The sequence below is a fragment of the Lepidochelys olivacea genome (genome assembly GCF_965140295.1).
Source record: "Lepidochelys olivacea isolate rLepOli2 genome assembly, chromosome: 4".
Lineage (NCBI taxonomy): Eukaryota > Metazoa > Chordata > Testudines > Cheloniidae > Lepidochelys > Lepidochelys olivacea.
Window position 1 is genome coordinate 120,582,171 of NC_140414.1, and position 19,685 is coordinate 120,601,855.

Consider the following 19,685-nt stretch of genomic DNA (forward strand, 5'->3'; position numbering starts at 1 on the left):
AATTAAAAAAGTCCATGTGTAGTCCCTTCGAGGGCATGTGAATAAATAATATCTAATAGAGTTTCTATAGGCGTCTCCATTTATACTGAAAATGAGGAAGTCCTTATAATACATAACTATTAGGAAGCCTTTATGAAAGGTATTTCTCACATTTCATCCTGGAAACCATTAAATAATCTGTTTTTATTATACAGAGCCAAACAGTTGGTTTAATGTTTTGTTTTAGAAAAGACCACAAAATCATAGGGATATTAGCCATCTCATAATTTTTAGGGGTGTCTTAAAACCATGTACTTTTATTCCTGGCTTGAGAGTTTCCTAAAGTTACAATCTTTGATCCTTGTTCTCCAGAAAACATTACCCAGGATGCACATAAAACAGGCATTAAAGGGGTTTCCTACCCTATGTTTCTTCATTAACCATCTACCTTACCACCCACCAATGCTGTGGATTTAAGGGAGTCTACATAATTGAGTCCATAAATTAACAAAAACCCAGACAGCTGCCGAAATGAAGCAATAGATGGGACATTGGCCCTAATGTTCTCGTATTAGCACATTAAACAAGCAAAAGGGGAGCTCTTAATTACGCCTTACTTTATGGGAACATGATAAATTCCTTTTGCTGACCTTACTGCAAAGTCAATGGATTTTTGTGTGCCAGTGTTGAATTAATAGAGATAACAAAAGTGCTTGGGTTGAAGGATTATTTTGAGTATCTGAGAAACATTGTAAGTAGGTAGTAATGAACCTCAAACACAACCCAAACTGCTGTTCACCATTCTAAACTACCAGTTATTTAACATTTCAAACTGACAGCTTGTAAATGTACATTTTATTAAATGCACAGCAATAAAAATTTGTAGGTTTCTGTCACTTTGAATTTTAGTGGCTCAAAATGAGGCCTCTAGCCTTTTAAATTGTAGTTTATATAAGCACAGCTCTGAACCATTCACCGTTCTTAAACTGGTGCTTTTTAGAGCTTCATTATTTACATTTCTCACATAATATCCTTGTCAGAACCCAGGTTTGCATGTCTCATGTCACTGATGGGCTGACTGGCTTGTGTTTTCAGTTGCTTTTATATTGTAGACTATACATAATTTTTCTTACAACGTTTTAGGAAGTCAAAAAATAAAATAAAGCAAGCAATGATGTCACACAGTCCAGCCTACTCTGCCCTGGAGCCAAATGTGGCTCTGTTGATCTCAGTGGAACTCCTTTCTTTGAGTAAGGTGAACAGGATTTGGCCCAAGGACCAATTGACTGAGCTGGATATTGATGTTGAAAGTTGCAGGCTGAGTGAAAATGTTGGCACATGGCAGTTAATACCACAATACAGCAGGAAATGTTTTGGAAAAGTTCTTGTGGAACGAAATGACAACAGGTCTCTGCTCACATCTGAATGTGAGCAATCGGGCTTGATGCAATGGCAGTTTTGCCTGAGTGAGGATTGCAGGAAATGGCCCAAAGGATGCATACACGTTTTTTGCCAGATGTTTTAAATCGGAGTTTAGTTCCCACTTTGGAACATAAGAAGTGACCAGATTTTCAAAACTGCACAGTATCCAGTACATCCTACTATTGTCAATGGGAGCTGCCGGGCATTGAGGATAAATGAAAATATAGCCGCTTCCCTTAGGTGCCTACATGGGAGCTGTGCTCTTTTGAAAATCTGTCCCTTAGATACTAAATTCAGATATGACTATAGTGACTCCCTGTTCTTTTAGCCTATAAACCATTGAATACATATAATTTCTCTACCACATAATAAATACCATGTTCATAAAAATGCAAAGGGGCTGATCTTTTGGACATGAGAATTTTTGCAAAAATGCTGTTAACTGTATCGTGTTTATATGCATATACATACACACACCATTATTTTAACTTACTGAAAAAAACCCCAGTCCTTTAGCTGTGATGTAAAACCTAGGTCATGCCCATGCATGGACACTAATAAGCCTATGGAAGTTTTTGCCAGAGCACTGGTGTTACCCTGGTGTTCTGGATCAATTCCAATTTGGGTAGCTACATTTCTGTCTTAGTTCTCCTTGTAGTTCTAATTGGCAGTTGAATCCTTTGCCACTTTCTGTCCTCAACTATTATGTAGCATTTCCATAGTTTTTTTCTATTGAAAAGTTGCTACATTTCAGAGGTGGGTGAAATAGAAGCATTCCAACTTCTGGAAGCGTGATGATGTCAACAGGCTTCAGAGTACTGGCCGAAATCCCATCATGTACTTGGCTTATGCTTGGCAGATTTTTTTTTTAAATAATGTTGATGGATAATATCAATCTTTATTTTAAAGCATTTACAAATATTTTTATTGCTCTTAAATTTTCAAAGTTGTGGGAAATTATGGGGGAACCAGACAATTATTTAATGACTGTAGATGTTGAGATTCTAAAAGTTAGAGCTTTATAAAGTGTTAAAGTACAAATTGTTAGCATCTCATGTCAAAATATACAAAGTAAGTGTCCTTAAATCAACAAATCATACCTGTTTTTACTCCTCATTTGCTAATCCACTTGTAACAAGCCTATTTCAAAATTCTAAATAAGTGGATTTGGACTCTAATAAATTCTCAAGCAGCGTTTTTCTTACTTTGCCTACCTGTAAACTTTGATTATAGTTGGAAATACTTTTTTGTTGGTTTGCATGCATATAGTGAAGCTGGTTTTTACTGACATTTAGTGATAAAAATCGAACACTTCCAAGTCTAACTATGCTGTACATGTGTGTATTTAAAGGGACACTGTCAAATTGAAAATTATATTTACATTTTGCAAAAATGTGTACTCTTGGTGATTACAAGTAATCAGAGGCTCCAGAGTCAGAATAGCTAGTTCTGTGCTTGCATCTCAGTTCCCATGCTCAACCCGATAGAGGTGTATTCCACCAGTTTAATGGCAGATGAAAGTACTTTAGTGTTGACACTGGTCAATGAGTTACACATGCTATTTATTTTTAATATATTACTGGACCTAATCTGAACTCCTCCAATAGTTTTTATTAAGCCCGTATCTAGGTCAATGGGACTTTTGCCTGAATTTGGACTGAGTAAAAACTTCAGGGATTTGGCCCATTATTCAACATCCAGAGAGTGTGATGAGTGCTTTGATTTATTAGATATTGTATTAACATAAATGATCTATTTCGTCACAACATTTTTTTTATGTAACCTCAAAATTGCAATTGTCAACTCCATTTTCACTGGTAAAATCAAGGGTGTTAGTAACAATGGCCTGATTCTCCCTTTACTTTCCCTGGTGTAATTTCACTGATTTCAGTGGAGGTCATCCTCCTTTATGGAAGTATATGATGATCAAAGTTATAGAGATGCATTTTAAAGTAACAGAGGCTGTTTTAAAATTTTAGGATGTTTTGTTCCTAACAGTATCTTCTTTCTTCTCTCTCTTTATTCTGTACATCCATCAGGCTGCTAACTCTCCTTGATAGCTTAGATGCACATTAGGTCTGCATACATAGCCCATTGAAGACAACTCAATCTCTATCAAAAATGCCTGAAATTTTGGCAGTTCTAAATTACCCCCAAATAGATCCAAAACTTCCCTGGGAAAATTAGGGTTCTTTATACACAAAATAGCACCCAAATAAAACGCTTAGTAGGAGTTATGCTATTAAATCTTTTTAATTCAATTGTGTTTTGACAATGAAAGTTCATAACACTTTGACTCAGACATCTAATTTTGCAAATCATATTTGCTTAGGAAGTAACGACACATAATCCCTATTTTAGTTTCTTTTATATAGCAGGGACAAAGAATGGGAAATGTGCCTGAAATTCTAGCCCTCTTCTATCCAACCCAAGAAACAATACCCATTGCATGGTGAGCTTTAACAATATTAGTAAGAATTGTTCTGAAAATGCTATCAAATGCAATGCGCTTGTTAGTAACACTGGGCAATGACAAAATAACCATCCAACGTAACGTTTCAAAGTGGAATATGGCAAGTTACACACCTGCATCTAGTTATTGAATGTCTCTCCTATCACTGATCATCTCCTGACAATGCACACTGCCTTCTCTGGTACTTCTGTCATCTCTGCCTTATGCGCTGGCATTTTAAGGTGAAGCGGCCCAGCTGATATGGAGTTTCTTGGGATGGTGGAAGAAACACTGGGCCTGATCCTCCATCCCCCTACACCAGCTCACAGTGTGTAGTAAAGGGTACTAAATTAGAATGGATTTCACATCCATTTCAAATTTACCTTGCAGTAGGGTAAATGACCACACAAGAGAATCAGATCCATGGTGTCCATATTCAATGCAGTTTTTCCTCTTAGTGATTGACAGAAAATGCTGCATCCAATGGAGTTGTTTCAACTTGTTGTGCATCAGTTAGACAAACAGATGGAGCAATGAAGCCTCAGCAGTGCTTGGGAGGAGAGGGGCATTACCGTCTCACCTTTGGGGACCTGAGGATAGAGATTTAAGGAGCTGTGACCCTGGTAGCAGATATTTTCCATAAGCTATGGGGTTCAACCCCAGCATACAACACTACATGGATTTGCTTCAGGAAAGCAGCTGCTTGGCCAAAGGTTCATTTATCCAGTGGATCATGACTCAGAACATAGGCTATTTAAACAAAAGTGAGGTGCCTGGGGAGCTAATTAGTAAGGAATGGCCCTTCAGTATTGACTTTAACAACACTTGGCAAATACATGATTTTACTGGGCTCAAGTCAGGACTGAACTCAACAGCATGGTAGCATACTCTGCAGCAGAGATGGATTAGCTATATATTGGGAGAGTGCAAGGTAGTGGTTGACACTATAGCTGGTGGTGAGCGCTCCCACATGGGAGATGCAGGGTCTAGTTCCCCTACTACTATGTCTCTTTAATTCTATATCCACAGTGAAACAGTTTCAACAGAAGAGATTAATGGATCCCACATCAAAATACCCCAGCAATCAATGGCTAGAGCACTTTCCTGAGACCACTGTTCAAATCCTTTTGCCCCATCAGGCAGAGGGGGGAACTGAATCTGGGTTTCCCACATGCCAGGTGAATACTCTGCCCACTGGGCTAAAAATTATGAGGTGGGTAGTGGCACCTCCTCCATCCGGATTTTGAATGGGAATCCGTCTGGTAGGCAGCTTCAGAGCACACCTACCAGCTCAGACCCCATGGGTGAAATAGGTGCTACTTTATCCTTTCACAATTTGTGGATCGCACCGGGGCTTAGGTGGTAGACAGGTCCTGGGATGCCTAGAGTGAGGCAGCAGCATGCATGTTCAGAGGCAGAAACTTAGGGGCTGAGGGAACTTTTACAGTGGAAATTTAGGTACCAAGTGAGGTCAGGCAACCTACAGGGTTAGGTGGCAGTTGAGCAGCGGTGTTGTGGATCATAATGGCTCCTAATATTGGGACTTAGGTGCCTAAGTACCTTTGTGAATCTGGGCCTTTCTCTTTGTAAAAGAGGGATAACAGTACTATGATTTCTTTCACAGGGTGCTAGGTGAGTCAGTTAGCTCATACTTGTACAGTGCTTTGGATATGGAAATTATGAAGAATTACCATTGCTGCTGTGACAAATATAGCAATTTCCTGCCATAGCCTTAGGAGAGTTATTAAATTAAGTATCTTTGGGGTCCATTGTATTAAATTAATGGTTTATGTATCTTGGCATGGGGTTAGACTAGATGACCTCTGTGGTCCCTTCTAACCCTATGAGTCTTTGTATTTTTGTGGGTCAGGATTGCATGTAACCCCTCGGGGTCTGTGTGCGACAAATGAGAGACTTAGGAGTTCAAAGTGCTATCTTGAACAATGTGCCAGGCAAAAGTATACTTTTGGAACAAGAAGTTTTAAGTGGTTTTTCTGAGGGAAATCTACTGGGAGGTGAATGCAAATCTAGCCTTTTGAAGCTATGCCCTGAGGGGTGGGTCATTGTCTGCTGATCAGCTGTTACATGAGGCCGAGATCAAAGGACCAAATCATATAAAGGAAAGACTGAACGATCTATCCTTGTTCTGGTTCTGAATCCGAGACAATTATGAACTTGTAACCATTGGGAAAACCTAGTTGTGGATTTTGAAGCAGTGACATCTACCAGAGACCAAGATTGGAGTTTGGGTGACCTCTGCTAAGCTTTTTAGCATGTGAGAAGGTTCTTTTATTGTTTCTAATGTATTCTCTGTAATACTTTCACCTTAATAATAAATGTGCTCGCTTATAAAGAGCTGTGTGGTAACACAACCGTGGACAATTACTCCGTTCATAACTTCTGAAGAGAAATCAAAGTATAGATGCTGTCCTTTTAGGTGATCTGGCATGCTGGGGATATCACAGTGTAGGCAGGCAACTATGCAGCCTGGGGGTGAAAAACAGTCATGAGGGAGAGAGATGTGGGTCTCTGTCCAAAAGAGGTAATGGCTGGGAGCCAGAGGCCTAAAAGTGGGTGCCCTTCGTAGACCACAGAAGGGGAACACAGATGCAGTTGCCCTGAACTGTGACAGCTGCAAAAGGTGATCATAGAAAACATGACTAACCTATGACCCATTATCATGACAGATGAGTAAATAATATGTAATGAATAATTCATTCAACTGCTTATGCTGCTTTTCCTTTTAGTGAAATGTTCACAAACGGATCACTATTTTTCAGATTGATTTATTATTGGTAGAAGACATTGGGCTTGTTTATCTATCTACACTACTGTAGAGCAGGTGTCCAGTGTGGGTTGTTGATGGTATCTCAGATTAGAATGACTATTTCAGTCCTAACTCTTGGCCCTGTGTTATCTAGTTAGCAACCTGCTGTGTTTTGCTGGGTGCATGGAAGATTTCAGTGTCTTGTACAGAAAAAAGCCACCTCCTATCTTAACCGTTATGAAAATGGTCTTTACATCTGTAACAAGTAATTCTTCTCTATCATTTCTACTCATTTGTCAATCTGGTCAATTTTATTGGTTACAGTATTCAATTTAACATCAAAGGAATCAAATTACCCCCCAAAAATGTGCACAGACGTAAAACTGATTTAGTAGAGATATTAGAGATGGCAACTGATGAAGTGGAAACAGATTTTTATATATGCAAGCCTTTAATGTAATGAGAGTTAAGGGAGAAAAGGGATTAGACCATCACAAAACCATAAGTGGATCTGTGGACTAAGAGAGCTTTTCTAACAGAACTGTATTCCTATTTTTCTGTTTGGGCTTTGATTTTTTTCCCCAAAGGTGAGAATACCATTGGTGAAACAGGTGTAGTGAATGTTCTGGCTGCCAGAGGAAGAATGGATATGGTTCCCAATGGCGCTTGTCAACACTGCATTGAATGCCCACTTGTGGCCTCAGTGTCTTCCATGGGCTTTAAATCAGTGTGTAGCTGCAGAGTGAAAGAGATCATTCGGGAGCAGCAGGATTCTGGTTGAAATGGTGAGTGTACTAGCTCTGCAGAAGAAACTAGGGAAAATAGCTCAGGACTGAAATACTGATCCCCTGAATCAGTCCCTCTTTGTTTACTTCGAATGATGAGCCAATCATGACTATTTAGCACTTTCTCTAATAGTAGTTGACTTATCCCACACATGGAGGGTGTATCATTCTGCTTTGATGACCATCTTGTTGCTGTGAGGTTTGGGGAAGGGCATCTAAAATGACTCATTCTTGTCACAACCACTCCACATAAAGGATGTGCTCATACCTGTTTATATCTGTATTTGCACACTGAAAATGCTTCCTTTGTAGACTGCATATTCACACACAAACCTTGATTTGCTTGTGACCACCTAGTTGTGTGTTTTCACATGCAAAGTGCATGCATTTACTCCTGAAGAAATGCACATCTAAATAGATAGCAAGGATTGAAAATGAGACCTAAATTGAGCAAGCCACAATCATTTAGTGTAGCTTATTTAGCACATGGGAGACTAGATATTTTAGAGGATTGGTATTAGCTCTTCCTCCCCCGGACCCGCAGTTAAAATCCAGACAAGTCAATAGTCACTGGCGGTCATTACCATTTAAAGTAGGGATCTTTAACTCGAATCACCAGGAGGGCCACATGAGGACTAGTACATTGGTCAGAGGGCTGCATCACATGGTTTTCCTCTCTGTTGTTCACTTTCTTAGAGCAAGAGTATTCATACCTTAAATATACTCAAACTAAAAGAACTCATAAAGAAAATAAATGAACTACAAAGGAAAATTGTACATGTCAGATCTATCTATTGTGGTATTAAGAGTTATGTCATTTTTTGGTGTGTATTTTCAATACTGGCATTGACCCTTTCCCCCAGTCTGTTCCTCCATCCCAGATCTACATATTCACCTGCTCCCACTCATTGTCTCCTACTGTCACACACACACACTGTCCCAAGAATATTCATCATAGCTTTCTCTGAATTGCTTTTATTGTATTACAATACTCTTCCCCCCCCCCACATGGCTTTTCCTTTTTTTGCATCTTTCACTCTTCCTCTGCTTCTTTGGTTGCCTCCCCCACCCAGCTTCTACCCTTCCTCTCTCTCACTCCTCTCCTTGTTTCCCCTTTCTGTTACCCTTCTCTCAGGCATGGCAGAATACCTTCTCCCCTTCCAACTGGTCCGTTCCATTCCGAACCTCCCCCTACCCCGCCCCCTTGCTGCTCCACTGCTTTTTCCCTACTCCTGATTTAAGCAAAGCACCTAAATGAAAATAAGCAGCTGTTAGCAGGTTAGTGGGAGCACTTCAGTGTTGGTTAATTTAACTCCACCTATTCCATAGTGGAGGAACAGACCAGAGAGCAGGGAGTGAAATTACCCAGCTGCGGAGGGCTTCCACCAATTTCACAGCTGCTTATCTTAAATTAGCTGCTCTGGTGTGCACATGAGCAGACAAAAGGAGGCGCAGTGTGCAGAGAAGACAGTCATACCATGTACCATCAAAGTCTTCCATATAATGTTTCTTTATTATGCTTGTGGTAGTAAACATTATGGTTAAGACTGAGAAGTATTTCCATTCCAGCCCCCTGTATTTGTTCAGATGCTTTCTGAAATCTCTTTTCTAGGGGCTCAAACCTTCTGTTCTCCAAAGGTGAACTTTTTGAGAAACATTGAGCAACAAAAGCTAAGCTGGTTTTCAGTTAATTAGAAGATGGGGAAAGAGACACCTGTCTAGTTTAACCTGTGCACATGTGTGTTGAACACAACATAACTGTCCATGTGAAGTTCACACTTGGTAGGACGGTAGTCCTCAAGGAGGAAAAAACATTAAACTAATCATTTTGTGGAAAAACATTTCAAAAGCAATAAAGGTTTGGAAAACTGTGTTGGGCATAAACAGTATAAGCAGCTTTGCTACATTAGGCCCATACTATTCTTTAATAACAGTTCTGGTATAAGAAAAAATTACTTACCATATGGATATGTAAACTTATTCTGGGAAGTATATTTTTCTTCTTCTGATCACTAATCCAGAACCAGTGTTCAGAACAGTTTACTGGTCCCAAGAATATTTGCATTGGTCTGCCAGAGTGTTTCTCTGTCCTGGTGAGTCATGAAACACTTGCTTTATAGTGTGAGTGTCAACTACCTTAGTACACTCATTTTTCAATGTTATTTAGCATTAATCATACAAAACTTCAATAAAGTCACAAAGCATAATAGAAAGTTCATGTTTGTCTCAGTTCCTTTTCTTTCCTTCTTTGAGTCCTATTCAGATACTGACCTCTCAGAAGTTGGATAGGTTAATCAGAGTCACCACGGCCCAATTAAGTTAAAGGTGACCTACACAGGAAAATAGTAGGGGTATGCCATGTTTTACTTCTTTCTAATGTATGAGAAATAAATTCAGATTTTTCTCTGCTTGTCTTTTTACACTGGAAATTCAGGTCTTGTCTATCCTTGGATTATTGGAGAACTAGTTACTATTAGCTCTGATTCTGCAAACACTGGAGTACATTAGTAACTTTATCAACATGAGTAGTCCCCTTGAACTCACTGGGGTTATATTGTGTGTGTATATGGAGGATTGAAGCTTTTATGACCCCACAGTTACCAAGGAAGTGAAGCCTGATTGAAAGAAGAAATGATTTTTATTCAGACTTTTTAAATTTTGGTTATAAAAAAGACACTGTCAACCTGTCATCTCATCAGTTAAAAAATACAACAGTTTAGTTTCAGTTACTACACCTGCTCGAGTCCCTCTGCCAATTTTTGTTTTACAACTATATTGTCCTATTTTTGAAAAAAAAAAACGTTTCTCATCTTTGTTGCTGTGCGAAACACCCAAACAAACAAGGGAAACCAGCTATGGCACAAAGAAAAGGAGTACTTGTGGCACCTTAGAGACAAAAGAAGGATTCTAGGTGGACTCCTCCTGAAGGTCGAGACAGCAGACTGGACTTCTACATAGAGTGCTTCCGCCGACGTGCACGGGCTGAAATTGTGGAAAAGCAGCATCACTTGCCCCACAACCTCAGCCATGCAGAACACAATGCCATCCACAGCCTCAGAAACAACTCTGATATCATAATCAAAAAGGCTGACAAAGGAGGTGCTGTTGTCATCATGAATAGGTCGGAATATGAACAAGAGGCTGCTCGGCAGCTCTCCAACACCACTTTCTACAAGCCATTACCTTCTGATCCCACTGAGAGTTACCAAAAGAAACTACAGCATTTGCTCAAGAAACTCCCTGAAAAAGCACAAGATCAAATCCGCACAGACACACCCCTGGAACCCCGACCTGGGATATTCTATCTACTACCCAAGATCCATAAACCTGGAAATCCTGGGCGCCGCAGCATCTCAGGCATTGGCACCCTGACAGCAGGATTGTCTGGCTATGTAGACTCCCTCCTCAGGCCCTACGCTACCAGCATTCCCAGCTACCTTCGAGACACCACTGACTTCCTGAGGAAACTACCATCCACCGCAAAAAGAAAAGGAGTACTTGTGGCACCTTAGAGACTAACCAATTTATTTGAGCATAAGCTTTCGTGAGCTACAGCTCACTTCATCGGATGCATACTGTGGAAACTGCAGAAGACATCTATGTCTTCTGCAGTTTCCACAGTATGCATCCGATGAAGTGAGCTGCTGCAGTTTCCACAGTATGCATCCGATGAAGTGAGCTGTAGCTCACGAAAGCTTATGCTCATATAAATTGGTTAGTCTCTAAGGTGCCACAAGTACTCCTTTTCTTTTTGCGAATACAGACTAACACGGCTGTTACTCTGAAACCTACAATCCATCGGTGATCTTCCTGATAACACCATCCTGGCCACTATGGATGTAGAAGCCCTCTACACCAACATTCCACACAAAGATGGACTATAAGCCGTCAAGAACACTATCCCCGATAATGTCACGGCTAACCTGGTGGCTGAACTTTGTGACTTTGTCCTTACCCATAACTATTTTACATTTGGGGACAATGTATACCTTCAAATCAGCGGCACTGCTATGGATACCCGCATGGCCCCACAGTATGCCAACATTTTTATGGCTGACTTAGAACAATGCTTCCTCAGCTCTCGTCCCCTAACGCCCCTACTCTACTTGCGTTATATTGATGACATCTTTATCATCTGGACCCATGGAAAAGAAGCCCTTGAGGAATTCCACCATGATTTCAACAATTTCCATCCCACCACCAACCTCAGCCTGGTCCAGTCCACACAAGAGATCCACTTCCTGGACACTACAGTGCTAATAAACGATGGTCACGTAAACACCACCCTATACCGGAAACCTACTGACCGCTATTCCTACCTACATGCCTCCAGCTTTCACCCTGACCACACCACACGATCCATTGTCTACAGCCAAGCTCTGCAATAGAACCGCATTTGCTCCAACCCCTTAGACAGAGACAAACACCTACAAGATCTCTATCAAGCATTCTTACAACTACAATACCCACCTGCGGAAGTGAAGAAACAGATTGATAGAGCAAGAAGAGTTCCCAGAAGTCACCTACTACAGGACAGGCCTAACAAAGAAAATAACAGAACGCCACTAGCGGTCACCTTCAGCCCCCAACTAAAACCCCTCCAACGCATTATCAAGGATCTACAACTTATCCTGAAGGATGACCCAACATTCTCACAAATCTTGGGAGAAGGCCAGTCCTTGCCTACAGACAGCCCCCCAACCTGAAGCGAATACTCACCAGCAACCACATACCACACAACAGAACCACTAACCCGGGAACCTATCCTTGCAACAGAGCCCATTGCTAACTGTGTCCACATATCTATTCAGGGGACACCATCATAGGGCCTAATCACATCAGCCACACTATCAGAGGCTCATTCACCTGCACATCTACCAATGTGATATATGCCATCATGTGTCAGCAATGCCCCTCTGCCATGTACATTGGCCAAACTGAACAGTCTCTACGTAAAAGAATAAATGGACACAAATCAGATGTCAAGAATTATAACATTCATAAACCAGTCGGAGAACACTTCAATCTCTCTGGTCACACGATTACAGACATGAAAGTTGCGATATTACAACAGAAAAACTTCAAAACCAGACTCCAGCGAGAGACTGCTGAATTGGAATTAATTTGCAAATTGGATATAATTAACTTAGGTTACTTTTTATAATAACTCAACCATTCCCAGTCTCTATTCAAGCCTATTTCCCCTTGTTTATTCTTTCACCCCCTCTCCCGCACTGTTCCTCAGACGTTCTTGTTAAACCCTGGATTTGAGCTGGAAATGGCCCACCTTGATTATCATACACATTGTAAGGAGTGTGATCATTTTAGATAAGCTATTACCAGCAGGAGAGTAGAGTGGGGGGGAGAGAAAACATTTTGTAGTGATAAACACCCATTTTTTCATGGTTTGTGTGTATAAAAACATCTTCTGTATTTTCCACAGTATGCATCTGATGAAGGGAGCTGTAGCTCACGAAAGCTTATGCTCAAATAAATTGGTTAGTCTCTAAGGTGTCACAAGTACTAGTTTTCAAGATAGTGGCTGTAGAAATCAGTCTAGAATTGAAGTTGAGAGAAAGAAGCAAGAATGTAATTGGAATTATGAGATGTTAAGGTCTGGTACGTTGTAAATTGCCAAAGTTGAAAAGACTGACATATCATTACTTCATATGGCATTATAAGGATAAACACATGGAAGATTATGAATCACTTTGTGATCTGTTGATGAAGAGCACTATATAAGACCTCAGTATTAACATCAGGAAACTGAGATTCCCAGTCTTCCTGTGGGGGTTAGCATTAGTTTATCTCCCGGATAGTTTTCAGGGTATTGTACTATGAAGTGACCATGTAGACTAGGCAAAAATACAGGCCAGGCCATGGACACTTGCCAGCTAGTCAGCATCCCAAGTATTCTTGCCACTGAATCTTCGTTACTGGTAATAACATACAAGAACCCAGATTAGCTCTCAGAACCCAGGCTGAGTCTGCAGGAGCTGCGGTAAGAAAAAAACCCTCATGTAAACTGAGCAAATTTTTACTGGAAATCATTGTGAGATGGAAAATGGGACCCTTAGATGCCATTTTAACCGTCAGTTTTCAGAAAGGAATGCTTTAAAGAAGTGCATAAATATGCTTCTTACAATGCACGCAACGGGAATGCCTCCTTTTTGAACTCCAAATATGCAAGCTATATGCCAGCTATGCAAACTCACAGAGGTCTAGAGACAGGAAACATCCTTTATTCTGTTTGTACATTGCCTAAAATAGTGGCTCTCTGGGTACTACCACAGTCTATAGAAAAAGATTCCAGGACTGTAACTCTGAAGCCTAGAATGTCTGTTGAGTCAGTGTGAAGCAATATCACCATGTTAAATAATCACTAGGATTCACAGTCTGTTAGCATCCAATTTTTCAGTTCTCAGCTGGTTTTTGCTTTTTTACACTTTGACTTACACTTCTATGACAGCACAGGTGTTTTCACCTAGCTCCATAATGAAAAGAATCAAGATGGATGTTTTGAGTATTTTCCTCATCTATGTTGTGTATGTATCATCATCAAAGATTCTCTAGTGAGAACTTAGTGAGCAATGCACACAGCTGCCAGAAAATGGGGGGAATGAGACAAAGGACCTTTGGCACCTTTCCCCTTTTAAAAACAGAGCCAGCCACCTCCCCCACTTCTGAGAACCTACTCAGCAATTGGCTATTATTATTATTATCATTGGTAATGGGCTATTACCAGCAGGAGAGTGAGTTTGTGTGTGTGTGGGGGGGGTAGAGGGTGAGAAAACCTGGATTTGTGCTGGAAATGGCCCAACTTGATGATCACTTTAGATAAGCTATTACCAGCAGGACAGTGGGGTAGGAGGAGGTATTGTTTCATGATCTCTGTGTGTATATAATGTCTGCTGCAGTTTCCACGGCATGCATCCGATGAAGTGAGCTGTAGCTCACGAAAGCTCATGCTCAAATAAATTGGTTAGTCTCTAAGGTGCCACAAGTACTCCTTTTCTTTCTACTCAGCAAGTGTACCGTGGGGGGGGGGGGGGGCTGACCACAGCTGGTGGAGTACTTGTAGAGCCCCTTCCCTGCTGGCATGACAGATGGGTGGCTGGGCCAAACCCGAGGGAGAAGCATTGGGACCTGGCACACAGGGTCCCATGCCATTCAAATCTGGTTCTGTTTGATGGCTTCCCCCCCTTGGGCTCCTTCCTGCGGCCCTGCACACAAGAAGGGGTCCGATCCGGCTCAGGCTGCCAGCTGCGTTGTAGGGGAGCAGTGCCACCAACACGTTAGTCCTTGATGGCTACAGCCAGAAACACACCGCCTGAGCCCAGGCCCTGGAAGGGCTTCTTCCTTTGCGGGGGGAGGGGGCTGCCTGCCTCCCCTGGGAGCGCTTCAGTGCATGGGCCCGCGCCCCGAATCACTGGGGCAGGAAGGGGAGAAGCGATCTTACAGCCCCCGCTCCCCAGCCTGGGCAGCAGCACAGAACGGGGGAGGGTGGCGCTGGCTTGATCTCCCCTGGGGGCGGCTCCAGCCCCGCTCTCATTTGCACCCCGCCCGACGGCAGCAGCCTGGGGACACGGTTCCCCTCCCCAGGCCACGGCAGCTCCTTCCCCCGCTTCCTAGGGCCGAGCGACGCGGGGGGGTGGTAGGGGGGGCCTCCACGCGGCCTGGGCAAAAGAACCCTCTGCTCACCCCCTTCGCCCAGCGCTCGGAGACGGGAGTAAATGCCACGCCCCTGAGCGAGGGGGTGGGGCGAAAATTCCCATGCCCCGCCCCCCGCCGCCCCACCTCCTGAGCAGAGGGCAAATAATCCCCGTGCCTTGCCTGGGGGGCAAAGCAGAGGGCGGGAAATCCCCTAAGTCCCGCCCCCTTGGGGCAGGGAGAGGGAGGGGCCAGTTGTGGCGCTCCCCGCCCCGTGACCTTTCACTCCACGGCCCTTAGTTACCACGCCGGGCGTCACGAGGGGATGAAACCATTGAAGCGCTCAGAATTCCGGGCCAAGCCACTATCGCGCAGGGAGGGGGGAGAGGCTGTGAGGGTGCAGGGACGCGGGGGGCCCAGCGAGCTGATTCCCAGGCCGGGGAGCGGCCGCTGGGGCCGCCGCCCCGTCTCTCTCGCCCTCCTCCGGTTCGGCCGCGCGGTGGTCTCGCCCAGGCTCGGCCTTAGTGACAGCGGCCGCATCCAGGGAAGATGGCGGCTTCGGCCTCTGTGCCGGTAGCGGCTTCGTGAGTGCGGCCCCCGCTCCCCGCCCCGCCGGGCGCAGGGACCATGTCGGACTCGGAGGAGGAGAGTCCGGACCGGCAGCTCAAGCTAGTGGTGTTGGGGGATGGCACCTCCGGCAAGGTCAGTGCCGGGGCCCGTCTGCCCCCGCTCCTCGCTGCCGGGGCTGCACCCCAGCCCTCCCCGGGATGTTCTCTGTCCCCTCCAGCCGCGGAGCGTCCCGGGGTGCAGGCCCCGGCCTCGCACCGGACCCGCCGCCTTCGCCCCCCAGCCGGCCCCACCCCGCGGCTAGCAGCGCGTGCGGCTCGCGTAGCTCAAAGAGCCAAGCCCCTGCCCCCCGTCGCGAGCGACTCGTGTCTGTCGCGCCTGTCGTTGTCGCCATATCTGGCCAGTGACTGACAGGCGACCGGCCGCTGTCCCTAGCCCCGTCCCCGGGAGTCCAACGACCTCGGACGCGAGCCCACAGCGCGGCGGTGGGGGTGGAACAATCGCGCCACGAGCGGCCTCTCCGGCCGGGTCTCCAGAGACCTCTTGGGGCAGCGAATGGCCGCGATGAGGGTTCCCCGCTGTCAGCGCAGCCCCCCGAGACAGGCAGTGGGAGGGGAGGCTACTGTGGCCAGCCCCATCTGTCCTGTGGGGCGCAAAGAGCAGTGGCGCCGAGCAGCCCCCTAGACCCTTCCGCCCCCTGGCAACCGGCGCTCAAACGCTGGGCAAGGCTCCTGCGTCCTGCCACGCTCTGGTGCGGCAACCTAGGAATTCTAGACTGGCTGAACTTCAAGTATAAAAGTCCTTAATAAAGGTAAAAGTTGTTAATACAATCACTACAGTCGCCTCTGTGGTGTTTATTTTGACATTAAAACCGATTTATCCTATATTGTTCCCGTATTTTCGGTATGTTGCACACTTTGTATTGGCAAGGCATAGTTGCATCACAGAGGTTGTCGGGTGGGGGGGTGGGGGGAGCTGCAGCTTTTGGCATCTGGACAGGCACTGAGAAGGGATTTGGGGTTCTGGCAAGGCAGAGGGAGGGAATCTGGGGTTCGGGGACAAACATACTAGCTGGATGTTGCTGCTGAAATAATCAACAGTGCACTAGTTAGGAACGTTGCTGTTCAAGTTGTGTTCTTAAGGTTTCAAAAACTACTAGACTACTCACACGAATAAGGCAACTTTATATCTGTCAGAGCTATTATTTCAGGATATGGGAAGTCACCAGTGTGGTGTTTTAATTTTGGTTCACGTTTTCAAGGTTTTCTTTCTGTGAAGGTTAGGAACGTAATTAACAAATAACATGGTTACAGAATTGTGGACTACATGAGGTCCCTGACCAGCCTAGAGTCAAATAAGGCAAAGCACAAGTCACTATGCACCAAAGAAGACAATAAGACCTGATCTTTACTTGCAACAAAAAGTGATCATAGTGTATGTATTATTACACATATCTTGAATGTGTTTATAAGACATACCTGATAATCTCCCTCATGAATGTGAATTTCTAAAGTACAATTTCTCCTTTGTTACTGACTTTCCAGTAGGAAATTAAAAGTTCAGACATGGAAAAACTGGTTTACTTATGATTCAGGTGAAAAACCAAGACTTCGTATAATTTGCAGGTGTTGGAAAATCTGCTTGCCATTGATAAGTAGGAAAATTCTCTGTGGTGAAAAAGGCAAGTGGCTAAATGTAGACTTTACTCTTTTCTTTAAATGAAAGAGTATCTAGCTCTAATGGTTGTAAAGAAAACCTTTTATGCCATAAAAATAGTGTTATGTTTGAATCAGTGGACAAATAATTCCAAGTGACAATTTAAGGAGCGTATTATAAATGCTCAAGATTGCTCTAGTCTTTTGCTCTTAGCTTTCTCAGTATACAAATCAAACTAAGAAGTCGTTTTCACTACTGCTGTTTAGCACCTTATGGCAAGACCTCTTACCATAACTGGAATTACAAGCATTGGTGCATTTTTTTTTTTTTTTTTTTTCCTGGTTGCATCCCGAATCCTCTGCTGCAGGAAGAGGAACTTGCAACTTTGGGCCTTGCAGAAAAATCTTGCAAAAGTAAAAGAGGTCTGATAGCCTGAATGAGGGGGATAAAAATACAGCCTTGGGGCCAGTTCAGGTGAATTTGGAGACCTCTTAAGACCAAACCATTTGAGTTCCTCTCTTGTATTGTCACTTGTTCCCCCTCGTTCTTAAAATGGTGTGGGTATAAGCATAAGTTTCTTTATCCCCCACCCAGCCTCCCTCTTGTATATGTTTCTCATCCAGCCTCCTTTGTGCACGTTCTCAGCCCCCATTCACTGTGCACATTCCTCTCTCTGCAGGAACTATGATCTTCAGTCAATGGAGAGGAATGGGAATAGTGGCAGAAGATATATTCCCTCATTCCCTCCTGAGATCCAGAACTTCATGTTTTCCTTTTCTTCCTCCGGGCCAGCATTGACAACACTGGTCTCCTGCCTCTCAAGGAACAATGATTCAGCCAGCTTACAAGAAGGCAGCAAACTTGCATGTCTTCTGGTGTCATGCCTGGGAGATAGGGGGAAGGATTCAAATTCTGTGGAACTCCTGGCAGTAGTTTAAAAACAAAACTGCTCAGACAGCTCAGTGGCAGTTGCAGTCCAGGACAGTGTTTCCATTTCTCCTCCTCAGTCGTGCCCCGTTCATGAGGCAGAGAGCAATGCTTCACTCCCATTCACTTTTTGAGAAAATTTCATGACAGGTGTGTGGGGAAAAACACTCATGGAAACGACACTACGTGTATTTTTTTTGCTACAAAAATATACACAAGAGTATAGTGGGGGTTCTGAAAAATGAGACCTGGAGGGGAAGGTTGGAGAGAGAGAGCCCACCTAGCACTCAGTGCACAGCAGTGGCATTGCGACCTGTCAGATGATGTCTCAGTGCTACTCAAGTTTGGCCCGTCAAACTCTCCATAGATTGAGATGGAGGGATAGATGGGCTAAACCTGAGTGGTGACATGGCAGGGTGGTAAGGGAAATGGGAACGATTCAGGGTAGCTGGGGAGTCTAAATCAGGTTGACTTGATGGGAAGGAGTGGAAGTGCTGCTCCTGGAGGAGAGACGTATGGGTAACAGCATGATAGAAAGGTAGGAGCGACTGATAGAAGTACAAAGACACAGGCCAGAAGAAAAACAGTATAATAAAATGGAGAAAATAAACAAAAGATTAAAATTTTAAAAAATGCTAAGAAAATATTAAAAAGAAAAAAAATTGGGAAAACAATGCATGACCTGAGGGAAAAATGGTGATAAAAAGGGGTTGGAATGAGTTAGACAAAAATAAGGAAAACAGATTAAACCAGGTGAGGAAAAGAAATCTGAAACAGAAAAGGAGGATTGAGTTAAGCAAAAATACACAGCAGTATAAAAGAAATGACTTTCTTTTATAGGAAGGAATAGGAGGGAAAGAGAAAAGGGAACAAAATTCAGGAACGAGAGCTTTTGTCAAAACCCTCCCCTCCAGAAACGAAACCAAACTTTTTTAAAATTAGTGACATTAATATCGATTGAAAAAATGGTGTCAGTCTCTGGATTCTGCTTCTACATCTTTCCACATGCTCATTGGTTTGCATGTTGAGAAACATGGCAGTAGTGAAACTAACAAAAATCACATTAGTTTTGCTCTGCTGCTGCTCGGGAAAGCTGTCTCTCTCTGTGGAACTAGGTTCCGGAGCTATTCATGGGTAAGGTGTTCTTGGAAAAATAAAGGTCATGGGAGTGGGTAGAGCAGCAGAAATGCACCATCCCCTTACCTACTGGGAGGTTAGAGGAAGAATAAAATAGCTGGGACCACCCCAAAAGTTAGGAGGCTTTCGGGCTGGAGATAAGGGGCAGTGCACATTCCTTCTCTCCCTTCCAGATGGGTGTGGGTCTTCAATTTATCAGATATCTACTCTCAAGGTTGATACAAAAGATGGAACTTAACTGTGTCCTGCCCCTGGTAGGAATCCTAAAACCCTCTTCCCGTACATCAGCTTTGAGATGGGCTTCTCAACTGTGCATTGCTCCTAGATCTTTCTGATGTGTCTA

The 19,685-nt window shown here is 43.6% G+C and overlaps 1 protein-coding gene across 4 annotated transcripts in view; it reads left to right on the forward strand.

Annotated features, from left to right (window-relative positions):
• Positions 1 to 15,364: 15,364 nt before the first annotated feature.
• Positions 15,365 to 19,685, forward strand: part of RAB28 (RAB28, member RAS oncogene family) — an 89,935-nt gene continuing 85,614 nt past the window's right edge. For 2 of the 4 annotated variants that reach the window (XM_084626506.1, XM_084626509.1), the window contains exon 1: positions 15,366 to 15,757. In XM_084626506.1, coding sequence (XP_084482632.1) covers positions 15,683 to 15,757 — 75 coding nt within the window. In that variant the 5' untranslated portion in view covers positions 15,366 to 15,682. Of the gene's footprint in view, positions 15,758 to 19,685 lie in introns of all 4 variants that reach the window. The other 2 variants (XM_084626507.1, XM_084626508.1) reach the window with 2 other exon arrangements.